Below are 12801 nucleotides of genomic sequence, written 5' to 3' on the forward strand. Positions count from 1 at the left end.
AAGATGAAAAGGAGTAGTAGAGCTGCGTATCAGCATATTGCTGGAAACGCACTCCAAAACTCCTGATGACCTCACCCAGCGGCTTCATATAGATATTGAAAAGCATGGGGGACAGAACTGAACCCTGCGGGACTCCATATTGGAGTACCCAGGGACTCGAGTAATGTTCCCCCAGCATCACCTTCTGGAGACGATTCCCGAGATAGGAGCAGAGCCACTGCCAAGCAGTGCCTCCCACTCCTAAATCCGTAAGTCGCTCCAGAAGGATACCATGGTCGATGGTATCAAACGCCGCTGAGAGATCAAGGAGAACCAACAGAGTTACACTCCCTCTGTCTTTCTCCCGACAGAGGTCATCATACAGGGCGACCAAGGCCGTTTCTGTACCAAACCCCGGCCGAAAGCCCGATTGAAATGGGTCTAGATAATCAGTTTCATCCAAGAGAGCCTGGAGTTGGCGAGCGACCACACGCTCTAGATCTAGAAGAAGCAATGGAAATTCAATGAAAAATCAAACAGTATCTGACACAGCACATTACAATTGCTACAGCAGGCATGCAAATTATTAAGCAATCTGCCAAGACCCATCAGCAGATTCAAAGATCTTAACTGTGTTTGGTCATATTTGCCACAAGTCTTCCACTATTCCCGCTCTAATTGTCGGCCTCACCGTTTCATCGCACTCAGTTCCTCTGAGTTACCGTGAAACTGAGTTGACTTTAGAGGTAGGCTGAGGACATTTGGGGGGGTGATCATATATACAACCTGGCTCATCCCCTCATTCCAAGAGGATGTCAGGACCTTCCTTGATAGGATCACCCACCAAATCTGCAGGAAAATCCCCGAGAAACCATTGGGAGCCCATCAGTCTCCTGGGGCTGACCATAATAATTGGTCTCCCCATCCCTGTGGAGGTTCGTTACAGACTGTTTTTAAGGACAAAACTGATCAGGTAATGCCAGCGGGGACATCTCTGGTTCCCCACATGCCCCGCAGATCGTTACCACCGAGCTCCGTCTGAAGCACCAGATCAAAGAGCGCCCTGCCACACGCGTTGGTCCTGATATCAGTTGGGATGGGCCCGTGGTTAACATGAAGGCCATGAAATTCTGAGCTGCTCCAGACGAGGCCCCCAAAGCCATGCCCAAGACCATCTCCGTCAGCTCAGAAAGGGAGACTGTTAAGAGGCAGGGCGGGTGGTCGTAAATTGCAAGGGTTACAGTTTCCTGAGATGGCCTTGAAAGGCACAAGGAAAGAATGAGCTGTTTCTTTTTTTTTTTTAACACCCCAACAGGTGCTCCCTATTTTTCACACTGAAACAATACTTTGGAGGGGTCTAACCATATTCTGTCCCCCACCACCATAGCTGGGTGTTAAGGCACTGACGTACAACGACCTTATCCAGGCACAGAAGGAGATCTCGGCTCACAACCAGCAGCTGAAGGAACAGACCAAGCAACTGGAGAAGGAGAACGGTCAGCTCAGGAACCAGAGTTTGCACCTGGTGCGTGCTACTAATGGCATCCCAGAGCCCCAGTTTGGGGGGGGGGCAAGCGGCCTTGTGGTGTTGGTTTGTCTAGCGAAACGGCCTTTTGCGGGGCTTCTCAAGTCTTGAAATCAGTTACATATACCAGTCCTGCTGCTCTTTACAATTAGGGTTTTTAATCCTTGTTTCGAAAAGCCTCTGGGTAGTAAAAGGCTGTAGCTCAGTGAATAGAGCAATATTTCTGTTTAGAAGGTTCCTTGTTTAATCCTCGGTGGCATCACCGGTGAGGGCCGGGAGTGTCCCCTGCCTGAACCCCTGGAGAGCTGCTGCCAGTCAGTGTAGGCAGTACTGAGCTAGATGGACTAGTCGGCCTGTCTCAGGAGAAGGCAGCTTTCGGTTTACATAAGCGCTTCTTCCATGAGGACTAGAAACTTAGTTTTTAGTAAGAGAGGCCATTGCTTGGTGGTAGAGCATCTGCTTTGCATGCGGAAGGTCCCACTTTCAATCCCCAGCATCTCCAGGTCGGGCTGGGAATGCCCTGTCCCCAAAACCCTGGAGAGCCACTGCTAGTCAGTGCAGGGAATATTGAGCTAGATGGACCCAGACTTGGCATAAGGCAGCTTTCTATGTTGGTGCCTTGTTTATTTTGTTTAACAAAACTCCGATGCGGTGTTATGGGGCCCAGAACACTTTCCTAATTACTGGTTCCCCCCACACATCCACTTTTGAATCACAGGTTAATTGCTATCTGTATTGATATACGTGGTTGCTCAGTGGTGGAGCTCAGGCTTTGCATGTAGGTGGTCTCTAGTTCAGTGCAACTGGGTAGCAGGTTGAGGGGAAATATCTCTGCCCGAGAACCCTGGGAAGTGGCCGAGAAGTGGGCTCACATGGACCAGGGGCAGGATTCTGTACAAAACACTTCACATCCTTGTGACTAAAAAACAAGAAACACAGCTTGTGAGATGTTCAGACGGGGGCAGAGCACCTTGCCAGCGTGCAGAATGCCCCCGGTTCCATCCTCTGCATCTCCCGTTGGAAAAGAGATGGGAAGATCTGGTGCTGGAGAGAGGCTGCTGGACTCCCCAACTCCCATCGTCACATTTGACCGTTGGCCGTGCTGGCTGCTGGGAGTTGGGGGAGCCCAGCAAACTCTGCAGGGCCGTAGTTTTCGTTATCCCTTCTCTCTGAGAGGCAATCCCCTTTCTCAGGAGGGGAATGCCCCTTCTAAATTGAGGGAACTTCCCACATGCTGGCCGGTGCGACATCTGGCAGGCACGCGGCTGGCCCAGAGAGGTTCCCCTTGTTTTCTGTTTGCATAGTTTTATATTAGGTAAAAAGTAAAACTTCCCAGCTGACATCCTCTCTCCCCTCCCTCTATCCTCCCCCTACCCCTATCGTCTCCCCAAATCTTTCCAGCTGAAGGCCAGATGTGAAGAACTGAAGCTGGATTGGTCAACGCTGTCACTGGAGAATCTGCTCAAAGAAAAGCAAGCACTGAAAAATCAGATCTCTGAGAAGCAAAAGCATTGCTTGGAGCTGCAGGTGGGGGCGTGCGGCTTGCCCTGTAAATTCATTTCACGTCATTTATGATTCCCATGAGGCATCCCAAAGGCCATTTACAATGGGCTTGCAACTGTGCTAACTAAGTTCTACTCAGAAGTAGACTCTTTGGAATTTAATGGCTCTACGCTAGTCATGTCTGTTGATTTCAGTGGGTCTGCTGTGAGTATGACTAACACTGAATACAGGCCAAGATGTTTTTCATCCTGCCAGAAATATACAACTGCCAATCGTTTTTATAGGTGCTGTTTTGCCTTCTGGGTCAGAGATGCATGTATGTGTTTTAGAAAGAGCCAAAATTCCAGAAGAAAAGCTCTTGGGATTTTTGTTGAAGTAGCATGCTTGAACTGTGTGTAGGATGTTATTGGGGTCAGGTCACCCTTTGCATTAGTTGTTATTCTTATTATTACATTTACATCCCGCCGTTCCTTTGAGGAGCTCAAGGCGGCATACAAACAAGGTTTTCCCTCTCTCAATTTTATCATCACAACGACCCTGTGAGGCAGGTTAGCCTGAGGACTGGCTCCCAAGGTCACCACCCCGGAGCTTCATGACCAAGCAGGGATTTGAACCCTGGTCTCCCCTTGTCCCAGCCTGACACTCTAACCATTACACCACGCAGCCCAAGTGCTGTGTGTTGAAATCCCACTTTCTCTTTCTGTGGAGAAGGTTCTCCAGGGGCCTTTCCAGGTAGAGCTATGCAGATGTTTTTTTGTGGGGTCGGCCCCCTCCAGCCTTCTCTTCCTCCTCACTTCTAGGTTCCTGCTGACGTTCAGTGTCACAGAGCTTTTCACTAAGCCTCCAGCTCTGTGGGCTTTCTCTGCCATGTGAGAGAGTGGGGAAACATCGGTGGCCCTCCAGATGTTGGTGGACTCCCATCCCCCATCAGACCTCACCATCAGCCAGGAGCTGGGAGTCCAGCATCATCTGGAGGGCCACCGATGTTCCTCCACCCCTCTGCTAGTAGCAGCTGGCTTTAGCGACTGTTCATGTGATGTGGCCGAGGGAAGTTCGTGCCGCGTGCCCCATGGAGGAGAGAACCAGCCCTTGCTGCCAGGAGGATCCAAGTTCCTGAGCTGGCTCTAGGCAGGGCAGGCATCCTCCTTGCCACTGACATCAGGGCCTGGCTCTCCTGCCCAGAGGAGGGATCCAGCGCAGGCTGCAGAGAGCAGCAGATCCTAGGCGATCTCAGGGCAGATGGAGACTGGTCCATTAGGGCGAATGCTGCACCGCCCCACCAACCTCAGCCCACCGGGCTTACTTGCAACCCAGAGAGTGACCCTGCCTGCCACTCTCCTCCTCCTCCTCAGTCTCAGTGTTGCCCCTTGTAGCACTCAGCAGCAGGGAGGAGGAGGAAGAGGATTGGAGCAAAGAATGGGTGCACTCTGCCTGTCTCCATCTCCTGTTTGGGCTTCCTGCCTTCCGCCCCACCAGCCGCCAGTGACGAAGGGTGTAAAGGGAACATTCCCCTTCAGAACTTGTGCGCTTCCTATAACGACGTGTTGGGTCTAAACGTCCTCACTTTCTCTTCCCTATATTACTTTTTTTAAAGATTAGCATTGTGGAGCTTGAGAAAAGCCAGCGGCAACAGGAGCTCCTGCAGCTGAAATCGTACATGCCGCCTGAGGAGCTGCCTGCCCAGCCGCGCCACAAGAACCACCACGGGCGCGAGGCAGAGCCCGACCATGGCATGTTCCACCCCGGGCTGGAGTGCTCCAAGTTCCCCGTGCCCCACGTCAACGGCTTGAGCCCTGAGCTTTCGATGAATGGCCACGCCACGTCGTACGAGATCCACCACGTCCTCGGCAGGCCCTCTTCCTCCTCCTCCTCCTCCTCCAAGCAGGGCACCCCCCAGTACCCAGCTTCTCACTTGGACCAAGACATTGTTCCTTGCACCCCGAGCCACAGCTGCAGGCAGAAGCTGGACAGGGCCTCCAGTTTGTCCTTGCCGGATTACACCAGGTTTTCCCCGGCAAAGATAGCCCTGCGGAGGCACTTGAACCAGGACCATGTAGGGGCTGGGAAAGCCATGCCTGCTGAGAACCACCAGAGGTGAGAGAGGGTTGGGGTCAGGGTCGGTTTGGGATCCCCGCAGTATCCCTTTTTCAGTGGGCTACTCCACTCGCTCGCTGCAGTGGGCGGAGCCAAGCGAACAGCGGTGGGATTGGTGGGGCGGAAGGAGGGAGCCCAGACAGTAGGTGGATCCAGAGCTGGTGAAAAGCAGAGCCAACAAAGTCTACTTTTGTCCCTCTCCAACTCCTTCCTGCCGAGTTCTGCGAGGTGCAACACAGAGACTGGGGGTAGGGAGCAAACAGCCAGGGCCACTCCCTGCCTGGGCTGGTTGTAAGTAAGAAGGCAGGCGGGCGGGAGGCGGGCTGATGTCAGTCTGAGGTTGGCGTGGCCCTCACAACAGATTAGACTCCACTGCATGGCGAATTATGCTTGTTCGGTGCCACTGCGGAAGGAGACTCTCCCTCCCCAGGTTTGGTTCTGCCTTCTCTGAGGCAACTAGGGCTTGTGGATCTCCCCATCAAGGAGTCCTCCTCCCATCATTCCTGACCATTGGCCATACTGGCTGCTGGGAGCTGGAGTCCAACAACTTCTTGGGACTCATCCCTGCTCTAGGAGGTGTTCCTCCCTCTTGGGGGTGGGGAAATGCCCCTTCCATCTCAGAATGCAGGCTCTTCTCTGTCACTCTTGCAACATGACCGCCTGCTCTCTGCTGCTCCTTGAATCGGGGAGAGGACAGTCCAGTTTAAAGATAATAAAGCCGACAGAAGCAGGGAGGAGCCTTGAAGTTGCCCATCCACAGACCCAGCACCTGGAGATCTGACACCCTTGTGGCTCTCCAAATGTCCCTGGAATTCCAGCTCCCATTGTCAAAGACTTGTCCCCCTGGGGTCACTTGTCCTTAGTTCCCCAAGGGGGGATCCTTGCTCCCGAGAACAGTCCCACTTTCCTGGGACTCTGCTTCTCAGGCAAAACTCTCTTTCCTTCCGGAGTAATTATTCCTAGTAGTGCCGCCACCACCCTTCCTCCGGGTTTCCTTCTCTGAGGGAAGGGACCTCAGAACCTAATGTGAATCCCAAGGGATTCGTTAACCAACCACAGTAGCGTTCAGCAGTGAAGGACTAGATTTAGAATCCTTAGTTCCAATCCAATACACACCGTTTATAAAGGGATAGTTTATTTAAAGGTAAACAGCAAGGTATATACAAAGAGAACAATAATTTGATTCCTTAAAGCTAATCCCCCTCAGATGGGTTGCATTGGCATGACATTTACATCCCGCTGTTCCTCCGAGGAGCTCAAGGCGGCATACAAACAAGGTTTTCCCTCTCTCAATTTTATCCTCACAATGACCCTGTGAGGCAGGTTAGCCTGAGGACTTGGCATGACAAAGGGAGAGAGGTTCAATACAGGCAAAAGAATAAAATAAAGGACTTTCTAAGCTAGGTCCTGTACTTACATAAATCAGCCCGGTTCCCGAAAAGGCTTTCTCTGTCATATTTCAGCGAGTCCCGGTAGATGGAAAATAGGGAACTGAACTTTTTTATGGGGGTTGGACAGTGAAAAAAGCTGATAAGAGAAAAATCAACTCATTTGAAATGTGGTGTTGGAGAAGAGCTTTGCGGATACCATGGACTGCGAAAAAGACAAATAATTGGGTGTTAGAACAAATTAAACCAGAACTATCACTAGAAGCTAAAATGATGAAACTGAGGTTATCATACTTTGGACACATCATGAGAAGACATAATTCACTAGAAAAGACAATAATGCTTGGAAAAACAGAAGGGAGTAGAAAAAGAGGAAGGCCAAACAAGAGATGGATTGATTCCATCAAGGAAGCCACAGACCTGAACTTACAAGATCTGAACAGGGTGGTCCATGACAGATGCTCTTGGAGGTCACTGATTCATAGGGTCGCCCTAAGTCGTAGTTTACTTGGAGGCACATAACAACAACAACCGTCAACAAAGAGGGTGGAAAGCAAATAGCCATATCCCGCCCCTGCAGGAGATGTACTCCTTTGAAGTCTTTGACGATAAGGGAGCTAGACTGCATCACCCAGGGGTCCTGATCTACAACACCCCCTCTTCCTGACTTTTAATCCCAGGAAGCTGATTAGGGATCAGCTGCATCCCCTTGCGGAGCTGCAAATTGCCTGTCTGACACTGAGCTTCAGATCTCCCCCAGTAGGGAGCCCTATGGAAGCACAGGCTCCCAGAATTCTCTCTGGCTGACCCATTTCAGTTTGACCAAAGTTAGCTATTCGTGACACCCATCCCCATCCCTGGCTGTTGGCTGTTCTGGCTAGCTTGGGACTTGGAGTCCAGCAACACCTGGCTAGGGACGCAGATGTTCCCCGTCCCTGAGCTAGCTGCAAGAGCTTCTGGTTGATTCTTTCCTCTACCAACCCTCCCCTGCGTTAGTGGGCAAGGGGTGGAGGTAACTCAGTCTGGCAAATGTCCCTGGACCTCCAGGGGCATTGCTAGCTGGTGGTGCCCAAAGGAGGAGGCTTTCTAAAGTGGGTGTGGACTGCCAAGTATGATCCTGCCAGAGCTTGGAAAAGTTACTTTTTTGAACTACAACTCCCTTCAGCCCAATCCAGTGGCCATGCTTTTCCAAGCTCTGGATCCTGCATAGGTTTGTCTGGCAAAAATCCACATGTACCCCTGGTATCTCCTGCAGGACACACACACAGGGGCCTTTTTGCAGACTTTGTGGGTTGCAGTGCACATTCAGTGCCCGATTCGCCCAGGCTGGCCCCGTGAACCGAGAGTGCCCTTTAAGACCGTCACCTGCAGCCGTGCATTAGTGGGGAAGGTCAGGAGCAGCAGCCGAGCATGGCTTCTCTCTCGGTGAGGCTGGTCCTCTTATCGATGGGCAGATTGCGGTTTAAAAAGCCACTGGGCTAGAGGAACGCCTCTCGTGCGCTTTTTAAGAAATAATTCAGGTGGAACACTGCTTGAACCTGGAAGTCAGGGGGTGCCTTTTTCATCAACCTTAAACACCTTGGGGCTCAAACACCCACCCCATTCCCGTTCCACTCCCTTAGATGAGGGGTGGGGAACCTCAGGCCAAATGCGACCCTCCAAGTCTCTCTGTCTGGCCCTCTGAACTCTGTCCGTAGGAAACATCCCTCACTGCCCCGCTTTGCAGCCCACGTGCTTGCCCTTGTCTAGGACTCTTGCTTGCCTGGATGGAGGATGGAGAAGGATGAGCCTACTGTACAAAGGTGAAATTTAACATTCACTGCTCCACCCACTTTTGCCTCTGTCTCCATCCACCACTGGCATGTGGCCCTCGGAAGGTTGCCCAGAAAGAAACGAGTCCCTCAGCCTGTGAAGGGTTCTCTGTTCCTGCCTTCAACCTTCCTAGGAGGGACTTCCCTGCCTGCTGTCACCAGGGGACGTATCTTATGTGGTGACACAAGAAAGGGCCTTCTCGCTGGTGGCTCCCTGTTTGTGGAATGCCCTCCTCTTAACATAGAATCATAGAATTGTAGAGTTGGATGGAGCCTATAAGGCCATCCAGTCCAACCCCCTGCTCAATGCAGGAATCCTACTGAAAGCATCCCTGAGAGGTGGCTGTCCAGCTGCCTCTTGAATGTCTCCAGTGTTGGAGAGCCCACCACCTCCCGAGGACATTGGTTCCATTGTTGTACCGCTCTAACAGTTAGGGTTTTTTCCCTGACATTCATTTGAAATCTGGCTTCCTGTCACTTGAGCCCATTATTCCGTGTCCTGCACTCTGGGACAATTGAGAAGAGATCCTGGCCCTCCTCTGTGTGGCAACCTTTCAGGGGCTTGAAGAGTGCTATCATATCTCCCCTCAGTCTTGGAAGCACTCATTTCGACATTGAGTGGAGACTTCCTAGTTTGCCCAGGCATTTGCAATGTGTTACTTTACTTGTCAACCGGATGTGAGTAGCCCACTCTGGGACTTTCACACCCATTGTTATTGTTCATACTGGTTTTTCAGAGAGAGAGAGAGGGAGCTGGACTCCACCCTGGGATCCATTGTGATGAAGGGCAAGCTATATGTAAACCTTAATTAATAAACGCTTTCCATTTGCAAGGACAAACCTTTAAAATTCTTGCACCCTTTATTTATTTGTTTGCTCGTTTGTTTCTGCAGGACTGAGCATGCAAAAGAGAATGGCCTGATGTTCCCAAGCCCGGCGATGTCGAACAGCATAAAGATGAGCCCTCAGGAGTCCCGGCCCTCTTCTCCAGCAGCCTTGCCTGGCGCTAATGAGAAGGTGAGGAAGCTCTCCATGGGGGCTGCCCCTTAGATTCCGGGCATGGCCTATATGGTCATTTGCCCCAAAAGGTGACTTCCAGGGCAGTTTGGATGTATGGTGTGGGTAGTTCCAATGAGGTGAAGCCCAGGGAAAAATGCACGTTGTGTCCTGAACCAGAGAGAATTCTTTGACAGCCCATAAACCAGAAGCACAGGTTAAAGCACCCCAATTGAGAGTGCTTTGGGTGGAATACATTTTACGCGTCTCTGGAAGCTGGACTTGGGTTTCTTTGGCGAAAGGTTTTCTCTTGTGCAGCGTCACACGTGTGTTGATGTGCCTGTACTATGTCTGGCCTGGGCAGAGCATAGAACCATCGCTTTTTAAGTCTGTCTTCATGACAGAAGGCTGAGCCGTGATCCATTCTGTAATCATTCCTGATTTTAAAAGCGAAGGCCTCAATGTCTGCAAACTGTGCGCGTCCATTTTTGTAACTTAGTTAGCAACAGGTGCAGGCGGAATGCTCCCAATTTAAAAAGCGGCAGCACGGAGATCAGTTGCCAGACACTGCCTCACGGGCTCCCCACCTCTCCCTTCCATGATTCGCTTTAACCAGAGCTTCGTCTTACTTATTAATTATTTTGATTTTCCACATAAGTGAATGTGGTTTTACATCTGCATTGGTTCAGAGATATGCTTGATGGTGAGTCCAGCCTCCTGTTCTCACAGTGGCCAACCAGGTGCCGCTTCTGGGAAGCCCACAAGCCGGACCTGAGCACAACAGCAACTCTCCCTGCTTGTGATTCCCTGATATACAGGGGCACGCTGCATCCAGCAGTGGAGCCATTGTGGCTACTAGCCTTATTTTCCTCCCTGAATTTGTCTCATCCTTTTTTGAAAGCCACCCAGGTTGATGGCTATTGCTACCTCTTGTGGCAGCAAAATAAATACCTTCCTTCTTACCCTACCAGCAGTGGCGCATTGCTTATGGGAAACCTTTCCTGTGTACTGCAAAAATTGCAAACGGTGCTGGCTTTTTAAGTATTAAATGCCCGGCCTTGTGACAACTGGGGTGTGCGTGATTTGCCACTGCCCTCTCTGTTTGAACTTTGACCCAAACAGCAAACCATGTCTCTCTGTGCGTGTATGTATGTATGTTGGCTGGCTGATGCAGTTGACCGTGTCTGCGATTTTTGTCGGGGTGTATGGGATGGCGGAGTGGGGAACTGCTTGCAAATTCTTCAAAACGCCCCTTGAGGGCTTACTGCTTCGGCCTGGAGCTTCCGGCTGTAAAGCATGAACTGCATTTTTGGCCTTGTCTGCTTCTTTTTGTGTGTCTGCAGGCTTTGCGCGAGAGGACGTCTGGGAGTAACGGGGAGACGATCACCAGCCTTCCTATCAGTATTCCCCTCAGCACAGTGCAGCCCAATAAACTCCCTGTTAGTATTCCCCTGGCCAGCGTAGTCCTACCTAGCCGTGTTGAGAAGGTGGTGAGTAAGGGCGCTCCCCCCCCCATACCTTGCTTTGTAAAAAGCCAGTCTGGAGAGATGAGCCACTTGACAATGTCCCCCAACATCTTTTTAACTGTGCTTGTGTGGGGGCCGTCCCCCAAAAAGCTCTAGCTGTTAGCTGAACTTGCTAAACCACTTTCTGCTTATCGTCTCTGATTTCTAGTCTTTGTTGATCCTAGAGAATTGTCGCCGCATTCTACCGCCTGGCTTAATCTAGAGCAGCCTTTCCCAACCGGTGTGCCTCCAGATGTTGTTGGACCACAACTCCCATCTTTCCTGACCATTGGCGATGCTTGGCTGAGGCTGATGGGAGTTGTGGTCCAACAGCATCTGGAGGCACACCGGTTGGGAAAGGCTGATCTAAAAGGTCGAATGCTGGGTTTGAAGGTGGAAGATCCACGTTTCATCCACTAAACTCCTGGACCACTTTGGACTAATTGGCAGGGTTTTGTTGTTGTTGTTTGCCTGTCTTCTCTTGTAGAACAGTTGTTTGGATTAAAAACAGAGAGAAAAAGTCCAGTTCACAGGTGGGGAACCTGTGGCCCCCGAGATGCTGCTGGACTACAACTCCCATCATCCCTGTTCATTGGATCACGCTGGCTGCTGGGACTGGCGAGACCTATAAGTCCAGCAGTGTCTGGAAGGCCCCTGGTTTCCCCATCTCTGATCCGAGAAGAGGCATTGCCCACTCTTAGGAGGGGAATGCCTTTTCTAAATAAGGACCTTCTTCCATCTCTTGCAGGCAGCAGGGAGTATTTGCACTGTCTTGCTAGCATGCAATGAGGGTGAGTGTGCTACCCTCGAGATCAGTGTTTCTCAACCGGTGTGCCTCCAGATGTCGTTGGACCACAATGCCCATCTTTCCTGACCATTGGCAATGCTGGCTGAGGCTGATGGGAGTTGTGGTCCAACAACATCTGGAGGCACACCGGTTGAGAAACACTGCTCTAGATGCTGGACTGCAACCCCCATCGCTCCTAACCTTAGCCATGCCAGCTGGAACCGGATGGCCGTTGGGAGTCCAACGACATCTGGAGGCCTGCAGCAGCTACACGACCCCTGGTCTAGTCCATACGTTGAAAAAGTGCTGTGATCACCCTGTGGAGGGCGTGGCTGGGGGGTTATACAGAAGGCGTCTTTCCGTAGTTTCTGGGGAATGCGGGGGGGGGATGGACAGCACCAGCTCAGTGGTCAGAGCAATTAGAGCTTTGCATGTCTAATCTCTCAGGCTTAGTCACTGCAATCCTCCAGTTTTAAAAAAATTAAAATGGAAGCAGAGGCCCTGGAGAAGTTGCTGCTCACAGGGCTAAAAGTGACCAACGTTTTGACCTGGGCTAAAGCGGCTCCCGAGCTGCACGTAAAAACGGTTCCTTCTGGGAAAGGTGGAAGAGGCGTTGGTGTAATTCTTTATCATTATTTATTTATTATTTCATTTATATCCCGCCCTTCCTCCCAGCAATTCACAGTGTCTCTTCTAACCCCCTTTGAACGAACTCTCTTGGTGGCCCTGCCTGTCAGTTAGCCAAACCCTTTGAGGAGAGTAGCAGTCAAAAGCCTATTTCCTCAACCAAAGCTTAGCCGCCGCCCCCCTTTTCTCCCTCTCTCCCTCCTCCCCTCCTCCTTCCAGAGAAGCACACCCAGCCCTGTCCACCAGAGCCGAGACTCCTTTTCAACACTTGAAAAACAGTTTGGTGCTAGTTCTCAAAACGGCATTAGCAACGCTGCCAGCAGCAAGCCCCTGCCTTTGGCTACCTCAGGTGAGTTGCTTCCCTTCTCTCCCCCCTCCTTGAATGGATTTGAACCCTACCAACTGCTTAGAAAAATTACAAGGGGCGTAATGGCTGATAAGAAGGTCCCGCTCCAATGGCATCTCCAGGTAGTGCAGGGAGAGGTCCCCATCAGTGCAGACAAGATGGACCAACGGTCTGATGCTGTTAAGGCCGTTTTCTGTTTAAATCAGCTCTTTTATTCAGAACCACGAGGACTGGAATCTT

The 12801-nt window shown here is 51.2% G+C and overlaps 1 protein-coding gene across 5 annotated transcripts in view; it reads left to right on the plus strand.

Annotated features, from left to right (window-relative positions):
• DOT1L (DOT1 like histone lysine methyltransferase) overlaps positions 1-12801 on the plus strand; it is a 97039-nt gene that overhangs the window by 64637 nt on the left and 19601 nt on the right. For 4 of the 5 annotated variants that reach the window (XM_061600579.1, XM_061600581.1, XM_061600582.1 and 1 more), the window contains exons 18-23: positions 1367-1504; positions 2906-3031; positions 4602-5101; positions 9194-9317; positions 10640-10786; positions 12435-12564. In XM_061600579.1, coding sequence (XP_061456563.1) covers positions 1367-1504; positions 2906-3031; positions 4602-5101; positions 9194-9317; positions 10640-10786; positions 12435-12564 — 1165 coding nt within the window. The remainder of the gene's footprint in view (positions 1-1366; positions 1505-2905; positions 3032-4601; positions 5102-9193; positions 9318-10639; positions 10787-12434; positions 12565-12801) is intronic. The other variant, XM_061600580.1, reaches the window with a different exon arrangement.

This window comes from Rhineura floridana, chromosome 18 (assembly GCF_030035675.1).
Source record: "Rhineura floridana isolate rRhiFlo1 chromosome 18, rRhiFlo1.hap2, whole genome shotgun sequence".
In the NCBI taxonomy this organism is placed as follows: Eukaryota; Metazoa; Chordata; class Lepidosauria; order Squamata; family Rhineuridae; genus Rhineura; species Rhineura floridana.